We start from the raw sequence: 22,169 nt of genomic DNA on the forward strand, positions 1-22,169 counted from the left end.
TCTCACATGTCAGACGTTGGAAAATTACGTTTTTACTAGTCGAAACCAATCGCCGACCAGATGATCGGAGCGGGTTTCTGCGATTCTGTTCGGAAACGGTCTTTTGGACACGGAATGCGTGTACCAAGACACGTCGCCTCTGTCGCCACCAGGAATAGAACATGAAAATGAATTTTCTCTTAACCGTTAAATTGTCATAATTTAAAAGACAGGACTAATGGTTGTCAAACTTTTCTGCCAAATTTACCGAACCTATTATCAGTATTTTAATACTAGTCTAGTTAAAACTAGTCGATTAAGGGCATGAAAAGTTCGACGCAAGGATCGTCAATCAGGATCGACAGATTTGTATTAGAATCAACTTCAAATTCGAATGTGTTGACGAAAAAAAGTAAAGTAGGTAAATAACGTATTTCCTTTAATTAAAGGCCGGGGGCGATTATTTTTTCCCTCGCACCAAAAGGGGGCTATTATTCGAGGGAGGCGAGTATATTAAATAGTGCTCACTGGAACTTGATCCCATTAAATAAAAAACTAATCACATCTTGGGCTTTTAAGAAAAAAAGAAGATGGCGAGGAAGGGAGGGGGGGGGGCGATAATTTGAGGGAGGCGATTATTGTCTCTTACCTTCTGTTGAAGTTGCCCCTCTAAAGCCTTTTTAGAGCAAAAACTTAAAAACTGCTGTTTTCGAACTTTATTAACCACTTCGTTTTGTGCATGCCTTTTCAATTACTATACAATTCTTTCACATTGAGAAATTATCATGACACATGTATGTTGAAAAGTGTTTCGAGATGGCAAGAGATACTACAATAAAGTAAATAGAGATATTTACAAGATGACACGGCCATAACTATATATATACAAATCTTGAAACTCTAGAAAACGAACCTATGTGTTAAATATTATTTGATGTGATCTATGCGTGTAAAACATATTAATTCATAAATTACAGAGGACTTTAAAGTTGTTTTTCTTCTAGCCTGGCTCCTTCTATCTTTGTTCGTACTCCGCTGCAGTTCATTGTTAGCTCGGCGTGTGCCATTTTCAATCGATTGATTTTCTCTCGTAGATCGTCACTCTAAAAACAGAAAACGAAACTTTCATCAGTAGTTACTCCCGGCTGGCACTGAGTAAAGGAGGAAGGTAACTCAATAATGCCGTGAGTGTTCTAATTATTTTTTACCTTGGCACATGCCTAGTTCTTTTATCTTCACAATCAAAAGTGAAAAAAGTTGAAAAAATTCGTTGCCTTTGAATTTGTAATCAAGGTCGAGACGAACGGTTAAACAACAATCATTAAATCAGTCAGACAGTCAATCAGTCAACCAATGAAATCAATCAATCAATCAATTAATTAATTGATCGATTAATGAATAAATCATCAATCAACCAATTAATCAATCGCGAGTGCTCTCCAACAATCTGCCATTTATGCAGACAAGTGTTCTATAAGTTTTCAAGCCCTTGATGGGTTTCCTTTAATCAGAACCAGTCAATTTGGAGACGTAAGCGTGTAGTTTCAAAGAAGTACAAAATAAAACCCTTGAAATGCGCGAAAATACCTTAAAAATATATTGGATTTTGATTGGATTTGCATTACTTCGATTGCAAACCCATCGAAACATGTGAAAAATGTCAAACGGCTTTATGGAGGGGTAAACCAAGTCAGAGCGTGCTTTCTGTAAATACCTGCTCTTTTCTTTGCTCATAATCTCTAAGTAACGGTTCGTTTCCAAGAAGTCCACACTTTTGTCGAAGTTTGACATTTTCTATTCTCAGAGCATCTCGAACTTGCTTTGTTCGTGTAAGAATGTCTCGTTTCTGAAACAGACAACGAAAAGAAATAGCTATCAGCAAATAGCAAACAGCAGACAGCATACATATCAGGCATGAATAGCCACTCTTTTTTACACTGAACGCGGAGTATGGAGAAAAAGATTGGGGAAGTCATTACGTAACGTTGCGAAGGGAGCAAAATTTCTGGATGACAACAAACCGAAAAACGTCACTTAAAACTGTTTCAGAGTTCATCGATCTCGTTCTGTTTCAATTAATTTGCCAAATGTTGGCTAAATGTTCTGGAGTTAAGTCCGAAAGGACCGAATTTGAGATTAGAAAAAGAAAAAAAAAACATTGTGTGGTGTTCACCTAGTTTATAGCAGGAAGTTTCACGTCGTAGTCGTGCTACGACGGCTAAGAAGTATCTACAAGGACAATTGTCACTGAAATCTCAAGCAAATTGAAATGAATTCTGGTAGTTGCAGTCAAATGACGTCATCGTGAAAATGGCCAATAGAGAGGAGAATTGTGACGTCACGCCACCATGGTAGCAAAATTTCTGGATCACAACAATTGGAAGCTTAACCAACGACGACGGCGACGGCAACGAGAACGGCAAAAAAGCAATAGGTTTATATTAACAACACAACAACTCTGCGCTAACGCTTTATTTCTTTGCCGTCGTTGCACGACTGCGACAATCACATGAAACTTTCTAATTTCACGCGCTCGCTTTATGGAGTAGGTGACCACAACACAAAAACGTTCTTTTTCTAAACATAGATACGGTCCTTTTGGATTTAACCTCATTATTTGACAACAATAACATCGATGAAGTTTGAAACAATGCGAATTCACTTTTAAGTGATACTTTCGGTTTGTTGTCATTCAGAAAAATTGCTACCATGGCAACGTGACGTAACGACTTCTCCTTTCTTTTGAGGCGCTTGTTACAGGTGCTGAAGAGAGACTCACCTGAGCTGCATGAGCTTCGACTGTTCTTAAACTGCTTCTCTGTTCGCTGTTCTCAGCCTGTACAAACTGCAACTTCTCCTTCAGATGCGTCAAAACTTGTACTGTGGTGGTGATTTTCTTGCGGAGTTTTAACAGCTCCTATTGAACACAAGAGGGGAAGCAATTTATTTTAAACTACGGCTTTTTTGTGGAAACGGTGTTTATAACACAGATGAGGTTTGGCACATGAAAAGATTAACATCAACAGCAACAACAAACAAGAACCTCGTGAAAGTCTGCCCTGGTACGTAACAGAGGTACTTTATATAAAAATATTAGTACATTTTTAGGGCGAATACCTCCTATTTCAAAACTACTTACACGCTCATTAAATTTTTGAGTTATAACTGATTACTGACGCGAATATGGGCCGTGAATAGGGCCACCAGGGAAATGAAAGTTAGCGATAAATGTTGTCTTTTTTACTTTGTTGCTACGGAGTAAATTCATTTTTGTAATTTAGATCTTGAATTCAACTTCAACTTAGGAAAGAAGGTTTTAATGACAAAGTTCACCTCATTCCTCTCCTCGATTTTTTCGTTGTACGTCTGGTTTTCAATCTTGAGCTGTTCAAAATCTATTAAATGTAAACCCTCAGCCAGTTCTTCCTACAAAAGAAGAAAAAATAAATAGTTAACAATAGCAATTTGCGCGACTTTCCTGTAATATAATATAATTTCATTATCAGTTCCCAGCTACCCTAGTTGACGGTAAAATGTAAAACGAGAAGCTTTCAAAGATTTATGATTACTATATTTCTAGGAATTTTATCTCACCTTGGCCTTCAGCTGCATTTCTCTCTTTTTTAGTCGGTTTTTCAGCTTAATATTTTCCAGGCGAACCTTAAAACAAAAGTAGCCGAAAAGTATTACTTACGACACAAATTGAAACGCATTAAAATTAATAAAAAATAATCGTAACATTAGCATCATAAATCTTGATCTGAATCATCCCAAAGGAACGCACTCAAAAGTCCCACGATAAAACAGAAAATTATTCAACATAATTCTGTGAAACTTCCCACGTAAAAGACCCCCTTGCGCGAGATGAGTTACGAGTACTGCGGAAAACCCAGACTCACAACAGCCTAGAGAAAGCCAAATTATAAGGATTTGTATACGCCACTTGCTCAACTCCCATAATGCACCTGATTTGCCCCCCAAAATTTTACATAACCTTTGTTTTCCTTTTCTCCTGGGTATTTACAGCCGTCCCAAGAGAAATTGAAAACAATGCTTATGCAAACTTTTTGGAGGCAAATAAGGTGCATTATGGGAAATGTGCAAGAGTCGTCTGGAAATTTTTCGTAAGATCGATGAAGCGTTAACATATGCGTAAACAGCTTTTAAGTATAAATGCCTCATAAAGAGTTGTGTCTGTGTTGTTTTCTTACTGTTTCCTGCCCTAAAACGCCATTTTAGCAAGTATTAATGTTTCGGTTTCTAACTAACAATAGACGACTGTTTAACTGTGACAGTAGACGGATCGAAACGAACCAGTCACTGATTACGAGTCTTCATAGCCAATAACATCACGGCTTAACTGACAGACGACCAATAACATCGCGACATAATTGACCAATCAGATCAATAACCAGAGTATAATACCATTAACTGACATGACACAACTCACTTTGACTCCGAAGATGACTACCGCACAGGTTGTCGAAACGTCAGTTAGTGTCAACAACAACAGTCCTATTCAGGACTACGTTCACCCGGACGATCAAACTCAACCTTTTGAAATGACTCCTGGGTTCAAACCTTTCACAGATAAACATTAAAACTAGCTAAAATATTATAGGGCAGGAAACAGTAGGCAAACAACAGAGACTCAACTCTTTATGAGGTATGTTTACTTTAATAGCTGTTTAGGATGTCAGTGCACAGTTAATTGACAGAGTGTCCTGGGAAGAATCAGCTCTCCGGGATGAAGAAGGTCAGTGAGCCTATAGGTTGAACTGTATTCAGCCTAAAGGCTTGAATATAAATGATTTTTTACAGCCAGAATAGGGCGACTAGGTCTCGCATCCGTCGCGCGCGTGCGTCTATCTTCCTTTGTAGCGCGAGCAAATTTTCATTGTTCGTTATTGTGTAATTATAATGGTGTGTAATGCTTGTTACGGCCATTCACCCTGATGAAGACCGTTTAATACGGTCGAAATACAGGTGAGAGACGAAAACAATATTGTTTTACTCTTCATTTGTGGTCCTGTATTAATAGCTGTTTATGTACATTCTAAACCGTTTTATCGATCTTACGATATATTCCCATAAAAATCCTTCAAATTTGGCTTCCAGTAGGCTGTTATGTGTCTGGGACCCTGTGCGGAAAACCAACTTAAGTGTGACCGCGTATAAATCGATATTTAAAAAGCACCGCCACAAACAGTACGGCAGATGAGTTTGGCGGAAAATGGTTTTCTCACGGCGTGTTACTGTAAACTTGTAGGGAAAGTCTGTTCTCCAGTAATCATTAGATTTTTTGCTAGGGTTCTAACCCTAGTCAATCTTTGTTGAATACTATAGACCTTTAGTTTCCAGGACGAGGGCGAGATTTAGATATTAAATTTCTTTTTGTATTTTCTCAAAAAATAGACGGCTCGAAAAGCTTCATTGTACCTTTTTTCACCTAAAAAAAATAGCACGGTCATTTCTAATGAAGGAGGTTAAAATCTCTCCCGATCGCAAAGTAATAAAATTTCTAGCATTTGATAACTTGTTTCCGCCACTATAAAACGACATCCCCGTAGTAGAATGACGACGGCTATCACTGGTTCACTCAGGCGCACTACTTAGTGTTGGGTAATCTTGTTCTTGCACTTGTTCTCGTCATAGAATCTAAAGAACGGATTTTACCTATCACATAACCATGACTACTATTAAAAGTTTCTTTCATTCTTTCTTGATGAATACTACGGTTCCTGTTGCAAAAACTTAATATGTCACCTGCATGACTTCTTGCTCTTTTTTGAGTTCCATCATCTGGTACTGTTCAAGATCCTTCAGCAGAAAGAAAAAAGTTGTTCTTAGAACGATAAAAGAGAAATATCCTGACTGATCTACCACGCTTTTACGAGTATAGTGAGGTAACTTGTTAAATTATACACGTTAGCAAAGTGAAGCAAAAGCTAAAATGCACTCAAAGTCTACGAAAAATGTAGACTTTTAGTCTTTTTGTACTCCTCGTTGCTTTGATTTCTTTTCACCTTCTGCGAAATGACGGGCATGTGCCACCAGGATATCAGTTTTCAAGATTGATCCACGGACCATGACCTGTAGCGTGGAATTTGGTCATGGTTGGACCAGACTACGAGTAGTCGTCCTTCCCTTTCCACAGGGATGGTTGAGTGGGCGAAATACACGAGCGCGCGTGAAAATCGCCAAACGCGAGGAGTGCGTCACCTCCCTCGCAGATGTTTATTTTCACGCGCGCACGCGTATTTCTCCCTTTCCTACTATCCGTGAGGAAAGTGAAATGAAAAGAGATGGGGAAAGAGGAATTTTCGGAAGCGCAGCCTTCGCGTTGTAGTCAGTAGGGAGCTTAAGCAACAACGACGGCGACGGCTACGAAAACGTCACTTATGAAGTGAATTCACGCTGCCTCAAACTTTATCGCGCTTATTCCATCTCGTTGAATTCGTCAAATGCTGGCAAATTATTTTGGATTTGAATTTTAAAGGACTGTGTCTAAGTTCAAAAAAAGAAAAAGAAAGTTGTTGTTTTTTGTTCACGTCCTCGACAAAACGTGAAACTAGGCATTTTCACGTGCTAAGAAATGTACAAAAAAGCGTGATGCACATGCAAAGTTGTTGGTTTGCCAATAGAGTGTTTTCACTCACGTGGCCAGCATCTATGCAAATTTGTTGCAACAAAAGAAAGCGTTTGCATAAGAAAAGAGTTCAACTCCTAGAGGATTGGTTTGGGACACCAACATGGCCGCCGTTTCATTGTTTTGGGACACCAATATGGCTGCCGTGACGTCATGTGAAAACACTCTATAAAACCTGTTGCTTTTTTGCCGTTCTCGTTGCTGTCGCCGTCGTCTTTGCTTAAGCTCCCTAGTGAAGAATAGTGTAAGAAGAATAATAGAAGAAAAAAAAGGGAGAATGTTTAATACTATCTCTTTGTAACGCTTATCTTACTTTAGGAGGAATGGCTTTCCCAGACCGACTGTTGATTGCCTGCTTTGCAACGTCCATTTTGAACAGCATAAAGTTGTCACTGAAAACAGACAGAGAGAGATTTAATACATCAAACACACTCAGACACCAAAAAGTGGGATACAGGGCCACGAAGAATTTAACATTGACTTTGATAATGTGTAAATGTGATGTCATTGCGGTCATCATTTGTCTTTTTCCCGTGGTCTAAAATCCCATCCCCTCGCCTCTCTTGAAAAGATCTTACATTTATTTCTGTATACATGTAAGCGACGGACTATTAGAAAACTTGTGGGGGGGGGGGGGGGGGGGGTGGGCGGGGGGCGGGCGAAGTACAAAATTCGCGCAAAGGAAAATTAAATGAAAAAAAAAATTCATGCACGCCAATTAATCCTAAAAAAATATTCACGCTCTCGCCTAAAAGAAATTCATATAAGGAATTGATAACGAAAAAAAGTTCCTGCAGCTCGAAAATTCCCCTCCCCAGCCATAACTTTTCTAATGGTCCGTCCCTAAATCAACTTCAGTCTGTAATCATTATTTAACAAATTCACTAATGAGAAGCCAAAAAATTCATTTGCTATTGTGTTTGCAATGGAAAGGAGTACATACCTGGATCTGTTAACAATTTCCTGTTTTTCTTTGCACTTTGCTTTCAGATCCTCAATTTGTTCTTCATAGCTTTCTTTTTCCCGTCCTTCTTCATTTTGAAGTTCTTCGAGGTTTGCTAGAATGTGAAAGAAATCAGTTTATTAATGAACACTTTGTATTCTGCAAGAAAGGTGTTAGCAACGCGTTCTGTAATCTCCTTTACAAAAGAACATCTGCTCAGGGATTGTGGTTAACAAAACATCATTCCTCAACATGATTGTGTTGGTTGGATTCTTTAAAAGTTAGTACACAGTACGTCAAAATGCGTCGATACGTCAATAGCCGCGGAAACCTTTTAATAAAATGCGAAGACGGTGACGTCCGCGAAAACGTCGTTAAGAACGTGAATTCGCGTTTTTTCAATCTTTTTTTCAATCTTATTCCAAATCAGTGACTATCTCAAATGTAAAGGAACCCTCTTGGAGTTGAATTCCTGAAGAGCCTTATCTACGTTCAGAAAGAGAAAGAAAATTTTTTCTTTGCTTGATATTAGGTATTTTCAAGTCGTGGCCGTGCAGTGACGGCATGATACACGCGCAGAGTTTGTTGTTTCGCTTATTATGTGTGGTCACACTAGACGTCTTCCGCAAGGATCCCCATGGGGAAATAGCTTGGGTTGGGTTCGCTCTCGGTTTTGATCATTTGTTGTCTGCGGTCACACAATGATAAATTGCCCAAGGGGTTGAGCCGCTTTGGATTTTTATTAACCCAAAGAAATTACCTCGTGAACTGTCATAGGTAATTCTATTGTTCTTTTTGACGTATCTATGGAAATTTCCCTGAGGCAATTTCACCTTGGGGAAATTGGCCACACACAAAAAGTTGCTTCCCCTTGGGCAACAGCTTTTTCCCCACGGGTAAATCGCTAGTGTGACCGCACCTATTAAAGCCTATTGCTTTTTTGACGTGCTCGTTGCCGCCGCCGTGGTCGGATCTTAAGGTCTCTAATGTTTCATTGGTCAAAACGTACACATATATTTCAGATATCTTTGTTCCTGATCAGTCACGTTCTTTTCAATCTCTTGCTGCCGTTCATCACTCTGAAAGGAAAACACAGAAAATAATTAAAGATACTATTTTTACACTTTTATTCAAAAACTCAATAACAATTCACATAATTCATAAAGAAAAAACAAATGAAACTATGTTTAATGAGCTGGGTGCAAAGAAAGTTTCCCTGCTAGCAGAGGTCTCTCACGGCGAGGCATTTTTGCCTCGCCGTGAGAGACCTCTGCTAGCAGGGAAAAAGAAAGTCAGTTCTACAGCTTGCCATTCGGGCATTTCAACTAGCCCGAAAAAAATTTTTGATGAGCATTGGTTACAGTTCTTCTGTAATTTGAATTCCCCCAAAAAACTTCATTTGCCCATCGGGCAAGTTAAGAATAGAAATCACTAGCCCGGTAGCAAAATCCACCAGCCCTGGACTATCGGACACCACTTTCTTTGCACACTGATGAGTGTCTTTATATCTCACAAAGACACGGCTAAACTTTATGTCCAATCTTTTTTACCAAAATAACCCCAAATCTAAATATTAGTGCAAGAATGAGTTGATCTACATCAGAGATTTTGAAGCGGTTCAAAAAACATGCGGCCATGCATTATCAGGTTTAAAACTCTCGGCTTTGCCTCGAGTTTTTAAACCTGATAATACACAGATTTTTAGTAACTCAAAAATTCACGAAAACAATGGAGACCAATGGATAGATTACGAAAGCTGAAAGAATATTAGAGCTAAAAGGGGTTCAAGTGTTAACTGCAGACAATTTTCATCAGCTCTATGAAATTTAAACACATCCACAGGGTCCGAAATTGCGCCTTCCTGGTCGCCAATGCGACTAAAAATTTAGTCCTGGCGACTAGAATTTCATAGCTGGTCGCCAGCTAGCGACTTGTAAAGCTGGTTGTTATTGTGGACTTAAACGTTCGGAGAAACTGCTTAAGAATTGAAACCTCGAAGCTATTTGCCAACAGGTGTCTTACTTTTTGTCCTGCTGATATTTTTTAATTAAAAGTGAAACGAAGCTTCCTGTAATAATACCTCCACAACAGCTACGATCAATACGAGTTGAACGTTTCCAAGACGCCATTACGAGTAATGTGGCACAAAAAAATGTGGCCTGGTAAGAGCAACATGGCGGCTATGTTTCGTGGTTGTTTTGTGGATTGTTTTGTGGTAGTTATTGGAAGAAAACAGTTTTGGTATAATCCGGTGCAGTCATGGGTAGACAGCTTTCTGTTCCTACGTTCTAGATCAGATGGCTTTACATGTATATCTCTAAAAAGTAATTTGTGGAAAAGATGAGACTTCACTCGTACACGTACGGTTTCTTTCTGGTATCGGGAGCGGAAGTATTTAAGCACAAAAAAGTCCATACCATGCATTTTTTATTCGTGTTTAAACTTTTATTTGAAAAAAAGGGAGGGGGAATTTTTGGCGACCACAGTTTGCCCTATGGCGACCAAAAATTTATACTTGATCGCCAGTTGGCGCTCGTATTAAAAAGTTAATTTCGGACCCTGATTCATGCATCAACCAACCATAGCCACCTGTATGGAAGTGCACATCTTAGTGGGTTAAGGACATGGAGTAGATAGTGGGAAAGTGGATCAACAAAAGTTGCACAAGAACTAGGAGAGGGTTGGGTAGAGATGGAGAGGTGAACCCTGTAAGCATTGTTTTCAATATCTCATTCCAATAACAGGTATACCGACTCCAAGTACACCCTATGATTGGTCAATTGTGAAAGGTTACTTCAAGATTTATGTCAATCATTTGGCTATGGGTATGCAGAGTCCAACAAACATGTCAAGCATGTGAAACCCTCCCCAGCTTTTGACATTTTGACATGAGAAATGGTTTTTCTGGAATTGGGGAGGGTAGTAAAGGCTCTCTCCTTCTCTCTTCCTGTCATTTTTGGCACATTCGCTATTTCACTTCTCGCTTGCTTTTTTTTGCTTGTCTGCACTGACTGAGAGCCTGGTACAGGCTAAAGGACTTTAGGAGTCTGTGCCCATTTTACATAATAATCATGAAGTATCATTTCTTTTAAAAATTACCTTTTTCTTTTTGAAATATTCTGCTAATTTGTGCTGTAGCTGAGCATTTAATGACTGTAAGGTGGATCTCTCCTCCAAAGCTTGCTGCAAATGAGTCAATAGTATTACCAGTTTGACATTAACAAACCTCTATAAACCTTTGATTTTGTTTTCTTGTTTTTTTGCAGTTAAACCATTACATTTCAGACCCGTCAAAATTCAAATACCAAAAAGAAACAAAGGCATGGGAATAACAAAATAATAAACGATGTACAAAGTGGTAACAGAATACAACAAATTTGTACAATGTACAATAGATTTTACAACAAGCAAAAAAGAATTTTTGGCTAAGGTTTTCAACAAAGACAATTATCAAAGGTTATTATGCATTTAACTTGACTAGTCTAGACTCTACTGATGTCTTCTAGGCAACAAACGATGCTAGGAGACCATGAAATGGTCTTCTAGCGCAGCTTTTTCCAGTTTTTTTTTTCTACTTATGCGAAACAAAAATGTGCCAGTAAAAGAAAAGCTTTTATTGCTGGTTACTTACTTGATAGCGTTCAATGAGCTCCGCTCTATTGTAAATAGGCATTTCTGGTTCTGATTCTTCATCTATCTCCATTTCATCATACCTCATAGGATCTGGGGAAAGAATGTGCAAAAACATTCAGACACATACAATTCATGTAACATAAAGTAATTCCCACATTCCTGGGTGTGTCTACGGTAATCTTTAAAACTCATGGCCAATTTTTTTCACAACAAGAAACTTTGCACATATCATCAATTGCACGTAATGAATATTATTTTCGTCCATAAAATTATATTATAGATGTGTTTAGAAATCTTCTAGAAAGAGAGCCCCCGCTGTCATTTAATTCTCAAAAGCAACCACCTCTCATAAGTGACCACTAAAGCCTTCATTTTGCTTGCTTATGGCGGGTTCAATTGTATCATGCAAAGTCATTTTCTTAAAATTACCTGATTCTATGTAAGACTCGAGTGGTTCTACGTCAGTGGTTGGTTCAGGGGACTGAGACACAGGAGGTGGGGGCGTGGCCGATGCATCTGGCTCCTCCTGCTTGGCGTCATTATCTACAACAGTTTGATCTCCAGTGGGCGTCCCCTCACGGGATAATGGCTGCGCCAACTCCACTGTAGGACCTTCATCAGCCTCTGGTATAGCATCATTCTAAAAATTAAATTACAGGTATATTACATGACAGCCCTTACAAAGAACTTGTAAAATGAAATGTATTAAGAGCCTCATTCAAATAACATTATATGTCATAAGGGGTCACACAACTTTTTTTCTTGTTCTTCAATTATTTATAAAAAAAAAAGGGATTCCCCAAGAAAGCACAATAATACTTGAAAGTTATCTGAACTTTGATAGGTCTAGAATGAACTGTAAAATTAATGTACTAAACACCTCAGAGCTCTTAAGAATTTGTGTCAAAAGCTTTCCTGCCTTGCAGATCAAACTGGAATATGGGTTAATTATTCAAGAGAAACTCCACACTCGCCATTAGACAGCAGGGGAAGGGTTTGATGGACCTGGAAATCTGTGTAAAGGTACTTGCTGCTCAAAATATCATGTCACACTTTAGGTGGTGGTGAGAGGTGGATCATTCTGAAACAGTCCAATTTGGTAATATTGTTGGTTTGGGAAGAGGGGAAGTCTGGAGTGTTGGAGGGTCTTAAAGGAAAGTAGGAAACTATAAACAACAGACTTGGACTACCCACCTACTCCTCCCTAGACCCAATGTTTAGCTCTATCTGAGAACTTAGTGTTAACATTGGGTTAGGGGAAGGGTGGGTAGGAAGATCTATACTGTTGCATTCATTGACATTAGGATTTTATACCCAGACTACTTTTCATGGTGAGAGGTTGGCGCTATGTTCACTGTGCTACACTTGCTCCCAAGAACTGAATTCTGCATAAAAACATGAAAGCTTTCCTTGAGTCAGTTTTTTTAAAAAATGGCTGTTTTGACTGATTTTGAAGTTACAGTGTATCACAATTATTTGAATTTTGCAGTGAATAGAATGATTATTAATCATGACCTTGATAATTCAGTATCATAATAGAATAAGGGCACCTTTATCCACTTTATATTACCTCTGGAATGGGTGCATTTTCATCTGGTTGCTCCTCAATTTGCTGTAAGAAATAAACAAAACAATAAAATAATACACCTGTAGAATTGTTTTGGTTAATATTTCTACATCACTAGCACTTAATAAAAATGAGGAGGGCATCAAAAAATACAAAACAAAACATGATTTAAACTGATCATAACAAGGTTGCAAAACTCAAATGACATTCATCTTTGTCATTTCCTAACATGAAGAGACCGGAACTTCTTTACACATGTGACCCCCCCACCTGCTGACCAAATTATAAGTCAGTAATGCTCTGACATCAATGGAGAGAGAATTTAAGGAGAGTCAAAAAATAAAAACATTTTCAGTTTACTGCAGTATTTTATTGGTTGAGTCTCTCTTAAGAAACCAAAGTTGGTCCATTGCCAATCTGCTTCTATTCTTTTGACTCTCTTTAACTCTATAGGGCAAACACTAAACAGTGTAAGTGTCTGTTCCTTTAGTGTCCATTTATAAAGATTTGACCAAACAAGATTAATTTCAGATCATCTGATTGCCCTTTTGAAAAAAAAGGAAATGAGGGGACAACAAAAACAACTCACTTCAAAATTATCTTGCCCTTCCTGAGCTGGTTTAGCTTCATCTTCTATATCTGGCTTCTCTCCCTCCCCAGCCTCTCCTTCTCCTTGCATTTGACCAGTCCCATCTCCCTCAGCCACAACACTCGCAGCCTCAGCAACCCCTCCCTCTGGTGAAACCTCATCAACAGGCTGTGAGGGTGATTCCTCAGTGACAGTATCACCTGAAGGGGGATTCTCTGCATCAGCATTTACTGGTTGAGCATCTGTAACTTCAGGCTGTGGAGGTGAAGCAACTTCTGCCGTTTCAACAACATTTTCCTGTGTTATGAATATTACATTTTGTGTTAGTCAAAAAGGGAGCAATATCTTAAACCATCACCAGATGCAGATCCACAAAACAACCACTTTAGGATTACAGAATCACCAATGGTGCATGTTTGTAGGGAGACTGGTTTGTGTATCCCAGGAAAAAACATAAAAGTTTAAGTCCTGAAAGTGCCATTTCCTTAAACTCCAAACATCAGGAGACGGTTATTCAAAAGTTGGATAGCACTATCCACCTGGCCCCAGTTGTTCAAAAGATGGATGGCGCTATCAATCAGATAAACTGCTATCCATCTGATAAGTATTAGGGAAACCGATTGCGCTATCCAGTGGATTGTGGTTTATCCTGCGGATAAGTAGTAGGAAGACCAATTGCATTATCCACTGGATAGTGATTTATCCAGTGGATAGTTTTATCCACCCCCTTTTGAACAACTGGTGCCTGACTGTTTCTTGTAAAATTATGGAAACCAGTATGGATCCACACGTGGTCACCACAAACTGTTTGAATTTTAATACTTCCTTATCTATCTAATACACTATTTTGAATACTACAGCTGACATATTGAGTTGTCAACAAAACATTAAAAATCTCTCAAGGGAAATAAACAGTACAACATTATTTTAATTTAACTCCTCTGGCTTTTCGTTGTGTTGTAAAAGCTCGGGCTCAACCATCACAAATCAGATAACTTTGCTGATTGTCTACCCATACGGCTATAAAACCTTTATCAGAACTCTAGTTTGTATAGACACTGAGCTTTGGTATGATTCGGTCGTCCAAAATCGTAGAAAATCGCGCGCCAGTTGAAGCACTTGAAGGAGTGTTTTTTATTCAAAGGCTTGTCTACTCTAAGCGAAAAAACTAAGCCATATGAAGCAAGTAAAAGAAGCAGCTTTGAACAACAAAACGTTTAAGCTAACATCTCGCTGATGGCTAAAAACAAGCGGAATATTCTCACCGTATTCTCTTGTGCAGGGTCCGCCATGTTTTTTCACTTGTTCTTCTTTGTTGCTGACTGCTTAGCAACCACATCAACTCCTCACCAGTTCTATTCCTGAAAATACATGCGCGTGGACTGGGTTCACTATACAAAAGCGCGATGTTTCGGCGCGAATTTTGTAAAAGTTTGGGCGCGCTTTTCTCATTAACGAAACCTTCATCAACGCTTCTTTGCAACGCGCAAGGAACAAAGACGTGTAAAATGGCTTTGGTGACAATTCCAGGCATGGAAGTCCATGGCGTAAGGAATATTAAAGGTCAAATTCAGGTAATGTGATGTTCAAGATGGCGACTTTAGCAATCTTATTTGTGCAACCTGAAATTTACACGCTTGTCCTTTGTCTTCTTATCTTGATTGTAGGTTATCTTTGGTCCAATGTTTTCCGGAAAAACGTAAGCTTCCTTCTTGCCATTTTATAATGAAATATGTGGCTTATTAGTTGATAAATCAGTGTCTTTGTGAAGGCCCATAGCTTTGGCTATTGTGTTACTTCAAAGTAAAGGTAAGCTTATGTTAGGCGTTCATCGTTTATTCATCTTCTTTCATTCAGAACTGAACTGCTGAGAAGAATTAAGCGATACCAAGTCGCAAACCATTCGTGTATGGTGATTAAATACGAAAAAGACAACCGCTACGAAGCTGATGGGGTAGCCACACACGACAGGTGAGAAAAGAGAACTGCTTATATGTAATAGATGGCGAATATCATGCGAGACTCATGCGGGATTCACAAGAGAGAGAGACGTCTATTAGGGTGATGCTCTAATCAATTGCAATTTGCTTCCTCAGTGGATTTCTGGGTATCAAATGAAAAACATAATCCAATATTCTTAATATTCTATAAAACCCACGTTTTCTGTGTTCAAATATGAGAACAATAACTTTATACCTTATTATGCATCAGCCAATTCCAGCTGCGCCCAGTCCCCCCCGGGCTGAACCCCGGGCATTGGCATATTTTTTTGCCTTGGATGGCAAATTCCCGGGGGTGGGGACTCTTGAGCTGTCAAATCCCCAGGGGTGGGGACGACAAAAGAGGGCAAATGCCCCGTCCTTTGTCAACACTGCAACATTTTTCATTGATTGCACAGTCGAATAATGAGGTTTTAATCATTTTAATGTGCGATTTTTTGTTTCAATTAACGTCTTCCTTTGTAGTAGCGCTAGGATTCTAATGAAGACTTCACAACGACATGCACCAGTTTATGGTTTAAGTACTGATATAAAATTATTGTCATTAAAATTAATAGAGCGTTGTAACGTTATATGTTATGAATAGTTTTATAAATATGAAATTATGTTCTTCAAATAATATCACTAGAAATTTGATTCAATAACCAAAAAACGTTGATTCACATCAACGCTAGCTCCGTTGGATAGCTCCGATTTTCGCTATGTATAAATTCTTGCTTGATAAGCAATGAAGAAATGCATGCATAAAATCGAGAACATGCCTTTACAACCCTCTTCAATTTATTCCTGTCCTTGACAGATGAGCCAATCTGCTTTTTTTCCAGTAAAACCTTTTGTGTAGTTGTATTCTGATAGGAAAGTGCATGTCAAAAGCGCAGGAATTGCCTCGGGGTTGGCAAATGCCCGGCCCCTGGGCAGTACAAAATTTGCAAATGCCCCACCCCTGGGACTGACAAGGCAGGCAAATGCCCCGCAGTAGCCGGGGGGGGGGGTGGCTGGGCGCAGCTGGAATTGACTGATGCGTTATTCCATCGTTCATATAGGTACAGACTCAGTAAAGCCAAAGCTGGGGGCTTATTCGGCCTGTGGTCAGAATGAGAGAAATTATTTTACAGAGAAAAGAACACTGTAGGCTAAATTACGAAAACTGAAACAAGATACACACCTAACATTAAGTAAGCTTACATGCATGCAGTCCTGTAACAGAGACAAAACTATTGACAAATAAACTAACAATAAACCTATGAGAATCCTGCACTTTTTAAAGTTAGTAGTAGTAAGGCTGTTATGGACAGTCAAGGGGATATCATTCTAAATATTCGGCGCTTGAGAGCTACCAGTAATAGCAAATTCATACATGAGGGACATTTTATGCAAGTTAAAACGAGAAAAAGTGAGACAATCATGAAAATCACGATTAAAGTGGAAGAGCGAGGAATGAGAAGCAGGTAGAAGGTGATTAAAATGTGAGAAAACAAAACAAGAAACATGGAATTTATAGAGTGATCAATGAAGAACGATGTGAGAACCAAGCTGAATGTGTCCCTTTATGCCTCCTTTACCTGACCACATCTACTGCACATTAGTTGCAAAAAGTGGTTAAAAAAAATCTGGAAAAGTGCATCATTAATGCCACAAATGTGTGTCATTTTCATTGCAGACAAACCCTTAGAGCCTCTGCTTGCTCCGTTTTAGGCCATATCAAACAAAAAGCTATGGATTATTCTGTTCTAGGAATTGATGAAGGCCAATTTGTAAGTTATTAAATTGTGTTGACCAATATTTTATGTCCACCAACCATTTTATAATTTCAGGTCACCAAAAGGCGATTTTGAAAAAGTTAAGTTTGGAGGACTGACATCTAAAACTGAGATGGGTGCCCTTAATAGTAAGCACTCACTATTGCAAAGATCTTGGAGATAAGTAAGAGACTACAAACAGTCTATCTCCATTACTAGGACAAACAAACACTTGAAATTTCTAGCTTTTTTTACCTCGATTTATTTGACCTGAGTAAAATATGCTTGCTGATGCTTGATGAGTAAAGGATCTTACAATCTGTGATTACATAAGTCATTAAGAGTGCGCAATCATCAGTGCATCAGTTCAATAACAATTATGAAGAGGGTTTTTGTATATCCTATGTAGATTATCTTTTAAAATGTTTGTTGGGTGAAAAACTTGCTACTATAGTACACTGCAGGTTGCTTCTCTTGTCGGGGGCACATTACTTCAACTCACTGGGCCAGAAGCATGGTCAAAAGGCAAAACCTAAGCTTGTTGATTATTTTAAGAACAAGAAGTTCAGCCCTTTTTATAAAAACCTCTCACCATCACTAATGTAACCTGCTCCTGAAATTTCTGAATAACTGAAATCCTGCGTGCTGAACACAGTACTTGGAGTAGTCAAATCACACACTTGGCCCGAGGAGCACCTTGATTGATAGATTACGTAACACAATGTTTCTACTCTTAATTAAGTTTCCAGACATTGTAGAGTTCTCAGAAGAAATGGCAAGCCTTGGAAAAATTGTTATAGTTGCTGCATTGGATGGGACCTTCCAAAGACAGGTTGTAATAACATTATTAGATTGATGGCTACACGTATTTAGGTGTTCTGTTTACACACTGAACCACCCTGTTGTACAAAGATTTGGACTCCTAGCTGTTCAAAAATTGGAGCCCTAAAATCAAGGTCAAATTTTAAGCTGGTTTAAAAATGGTAAAAAATTTGACTGGTGTGGTGTGAATACGTCCTTCACCACCTAACTGAAAGTTTTGGATGTATGGTAACTCAGATGGGAGATGCAATTTTGGAATTGTTAAGTTAAGCGCTTAGCCTGCGTTGCAGACTGTCTATAAATCCCTGATATGCTGAGTTGTCTATCTGGGTATCAAAAGACTAGTCTGGCTACAACACAGGCTAAGTAACTTACCCTGTAAAGGGGTAAATCCTGACAATATCCAAATTTCATCAACAAGAAAGGTCATGTGAACTAATAAAATGACCCAAAAAGGAAAAAAATACTTTATGTTCTATCAAATTTCCTCAACTACATGTAATTCATAGGGTTATATATGGAGATCACCAGTGATTTTGTTACCCTGTTTCCTGTGTCCCTGACACATAAAAATCCCCAAAGACACAAAATAATTAATGAAATGCATCCCGTAGGATGCAAAGATCGATTGATCGATTGATCTGAACATGTGTATTTGCAGAAATATCCGGCCCGTTTGTGTAGTTTCTGTGGAAGTAATTATTATGGCTGTTGTTTAACGATGAATATTTCTTTTAGCCTTTGTGGTGCTTTAAAATAGAAGGACTATATTTTAATTTCAGTATACTGTAATACAGAGTTAAATTTTGGAGTCTGTCTTCAGATTAACTGTCTGGTTATATATTAACGTCCCAAGCATTTTCAATGTCAGACTCTTTTTTTTTTAACTGGCAGTCATTGGTTCTGGACTGGGACTCATGATTTTTCACAAGATGAGTCCCAGGACTTAACATAACTATATTTGCAACAAAATGACCGAGATCACTCTGGAGAAATTGTTTGCAGATATTGGGGCTTAAATAAGGTAAATTGATTGGCCTCTGTAAACTGAGATTCAAACGCTGATGTTTCAAGCGCTAGTCTATCATTGTTGTATTATAGTAATATTTGCTCCAATGAAGGGCTGACACCTCTCCGCATTGTGATATCACAAGTTATTGCTTTTCTGATAGAGCCTTACTGAGATTAGGTTTTAGATGACAAAAATGCCCTCAAATTCTAGGCTCATTAAAGTAGTAGTTTGTGCAATATTTTAAGCTTAATGGCTGTATTGTTTTTAATCTTTGTAGGCATTTGGAGGAGTATTGAATCTTGTTCCCTTAGCTGAAAGTGTTGTCAAACTCAATGCAGTTTGTATGCATTGCTATCAGGATGCTGCCTTTACAAAAAGACTGGGATCAGAAAAAATGGTGGGAACAATAAACTTACTGTAAAAACCTGTGTGTATATATAAGAACCCCATGGTGGTTTAAGAACCTGCAGGCAGAAATTTGCCCTTTTAATAACCAAAAATATAAGAACCTATTAACCTGTGGGTTACAGTTAAATTCTGATTTATACATTAAACGCAAGGAGTTTTACGTTGAGATTTCAATTTTGTGTTCCCAGAAAATACTTTATTTTTTAACTTTAATCATTATATATTTTTTCATTAACTCTTGTTGTAAATGCTAGGTGTCCTGTGCACTAGGCCCAGTCTGCGCCGAGGTGTTGTCATTCGACACTAGGTGAAACCTCGGCATACATGTGCTTTTATCGCTTGTTATTTTCGCCTTTATTTCTCGGATAAGGATCGTTTAACTAGACTCACATCGAAGGAATAGAACATTACGGAAGCATTACGGATGTTTCAGCAGTTTTCAAGGTTACGGAAAGAGACACTTGCTTGTTTGTAAGGATTTCTTGTACGGTATTGTATTCGAACGGTGTGCTGAGCGTAGTTGATCGGATCGAATAAAACGTGGAATTGACATCGAATTGACGGCTGTTACACTTGTCTTTGAGATAACACTACACATATTCTTAATCATTTTTTTGATTAATATGGGACATGTGAGCGCCTGGAAACTCAAGTCTACCTATTTCTCTGGTAGTTAACAATCTCCTTAACCCTCTAAGTCCCAATAGTGACCAAGATCAATTTTCTCCTAACAATATCCATACATTGTCAAGAGATAAAGTTATGAGAACTGATAAAATGATTTTCTTAGAGAAAATTCCATGACCTTTTATCAAATTCTCTCAACTAATTCTTAAAGGAGATGTATGGAGATCAGTTTGGAGAATTTGTCTGTGGATATTGGGGGTTAAAGGGTTAATAGAAATTAAGAACCTAATTAACAACCTATTTGGACTAAATTTGCAATAACTACCCTAAAATGAAAGAACCATAAGGTGCGCAGTCCAGTAACATTTTCCATTCTTGCAGGCATGTAGTATTTTTTCCAGTTATTCTACCGACCATAATATTACACAGTTGCGAGTTTAAAACATAAAATTTGGGATACCCACTATTTGTCTTACATGTATTTTTAGAGTTGTCCAAAATTTTGGCACAAAGCTTGAGCAGTAAAGAGCCTATTTTTGTATTACAAATCTTGCTATGCTTGGACCTACCACCTTTAGCCTCAGAATTAATCAAACACCTGTAATGTGTCATAGACTTTGAAGTTTTAACCCATTTTTTTTTTATCCAAAGTTATCTGGAGAGTACAGGAGGTGTACCATAGATTCTTTTTTTCACCCTGAACCAATCTTAGCGGTAGCGCTCTTGCTAACAAAATTTTTTACATATTTCATTTTATTTCAGGTTGAAGTTATAGGTGGGGCTGATAAATACATGGCTGTGTGTAGAGATTGTTACCATTTTTCTTCTGTCCATGAAGTGCTTTCAGGTGCTCCAGTTAAAAATGGCTTTTATTAGATGCAACAGATCTTTTATAGAAACTAAGTCAATTGCACGGTTTGTATATATGCTTTATTTTTACATCTTAATGCAAATAAATGTATCTCATCTGTATAATCATCTCTAGTTCTACCATTACATGCCCTGCAAGCAGAGGTTTCTCTCTTGAATGGCTTTTAGTATTTATGGAGTTGTTTGCATGGCTTCTCTGTTGTGTAGTCTCACAGGGTGTCAACATACCAACTATGCGACAAACATGACTTCGTAAACGCAAAAACCACGTAAGAGAGAAAACTCTACTTGCAGGGTAAACCATTACAAGGCTGTGTTGGGACCCCTGTGCTCTGAATATGTGCAGGGTGCAAAGAAAGTCATTTTTTACAGCCTGCCATTCAGGCAAGCTGTAGCTAGCATGTACTAGCCTACGAGTCATTTCAACTAGCCCCAAAACCCTTTTTGATTAGCAGGATTGATTACAAATTTCCTTCTGTAATTTGAATTTTCCCAAAAAAAACAGCAATTGTTTGTTGGGCAAGTTAAGAACAGAATTCACCAGCCAGATAGCAAATCTGCTAGCCCTGGGCTATAGGACCAAACTTTCTTTGCATGCTGCTGTGAAATCCAGCGTGCCCAGCATAGGATTTCTTTGAAAAAAGTAAGATTCCCTAGTTGCCTAAAAGCAAAAGTAAGGTGCTAGGAGCAACCAGGTGCTGCTAGGCACAGCCTTGTATTGTTAATGTATAAAAGGTAGAAAATTTGAGTAAGAGTCAGATTCACAAGTTCGCATGATAAGAATATTGTGGCCACACCAAAATCATATTGAAACATTTTTAGGGGTGGCCTAGGGGTAACCATTATTTATATTATTATATTCACTGAGATTAAAAATATTGGACTGAAAGCATTAATTCAACAAAGTAAAGTGGTCACAAAGATCCTAACTATTTTAAAAATTATGTCGTAGTCAGATTTAATGCATAATGCTTTTGTCCAGGACCGTCAGCATCAAACTTTAAACATTTAGCTGTTTCATACATAATGCTTGTTACAAAAGAGTCTAGAGAGTGGAAAATATAAAAATGTCTTGATCCCCAAACCATGCAAGCTCATGAGCCCTGAAATTGCATGGAGTGCCCTCCTGCCACGCAGGCTATTCTTGCACCTTACATGCTGTAGTAAGGAAACATCCCATGTTGGCCAACTTTTTTCTTGTCTAAAAATTTTAAAAATAACCATCTTTTTAAATGATATTTTTGTTTTTGTTCACTGCCGTGAAGTAATGTTTCCTTATACTTGGTGCATTTTTGCCATTGACCTATTTTAATTGATTCATTGGCCGCAGC

The 22,169-nt window shown here is 38.3% G+C and overlaps 2 protein-coding genes across 2 annotated transcripts; one reads left to right on the plus strand and one right to left on the minus strand.

Moving 5' to 3' along the window:
• Positions 1 to 708: 708 nt before the first annotated feature.
• LOC140940529 (cilia- and flagella-associated protein 184-like) lies at positions 709 to 14,678 on the minus strand. Its single transcript, XM_073389513.1, has 15 exons — positions 14,626 to 14,678; positions 13,361 to 13,657; positions 12,775 to 12,816; positions 11,634 to 11,844; positions 11,203 to 11,294; positions 10,671 to 10,754; positions 8,581 to 8,650; positions 7,572 to 7,686; positions 6,942 to 7,020; positions 5,746 to 5,799; positions 3,574 to 3,639; positions 3,313 to 3,405; positions 2,759 to 2,896; positions 1,694 to 1,825; positions 709 to 1,082 (listed from the first exon to the last, which is right to left on the minus strand). Exons 1-15 carry the CDS (start codon positions 14,650 to 14,652, stop codon positions 963 to 965), a joined length of 1,620 nt encoding a protein of 539 aa, XP_073245614.1. The 5' UTR covers positions 14,653 to 14,678; the 3' UTR covers positions 709 to 962.
• A 52-nt stretch (positions 14,679 to 14,730) lies between these two features.
• LOC140941101 (thymidine kinase, cytosolic-like) lies at positions 14,731 to 21,235 on the plus strand. The gene is made up of 7 exons (XM_073390064.1): positions 14,731 to 14,934; positions 15,028 to 15,059; positions 15,218 to 15,331; positions 17,021 to 17,114; positions 17,842 to 17,931; positions 19,211 to 19,330; positions 20,731 to 21,235. The coding sequence occupies exons 1-7, from the start codon at positions 14,767 to 14,769 to the stop codon at positions 20,842 to 20,844; spliced, it is 732 nt and encodes a 243-aa protein (XP_073246165.1). The 5' UTR covers positions 14,731 to 14,766; the 3' UTR covers positions 20,845 to 21,235.
• The last annotated feature ends 934 nt before the right edge of the window (positions 21,236 to 22,169 follow it).

The sequence above is a fragment of the Porites lutea genome, chromosome 6 (assembly GCF_958299795.1).
Source record: "Porites lutea chromosome 6, jaPorLute2.1, whole genome shotgun sequence".
NCBI lineage: Eukaryota > Metazoa > Cnidaria > Anthozoa > Scleractinia > Poritidae > Porites > Porites lutea.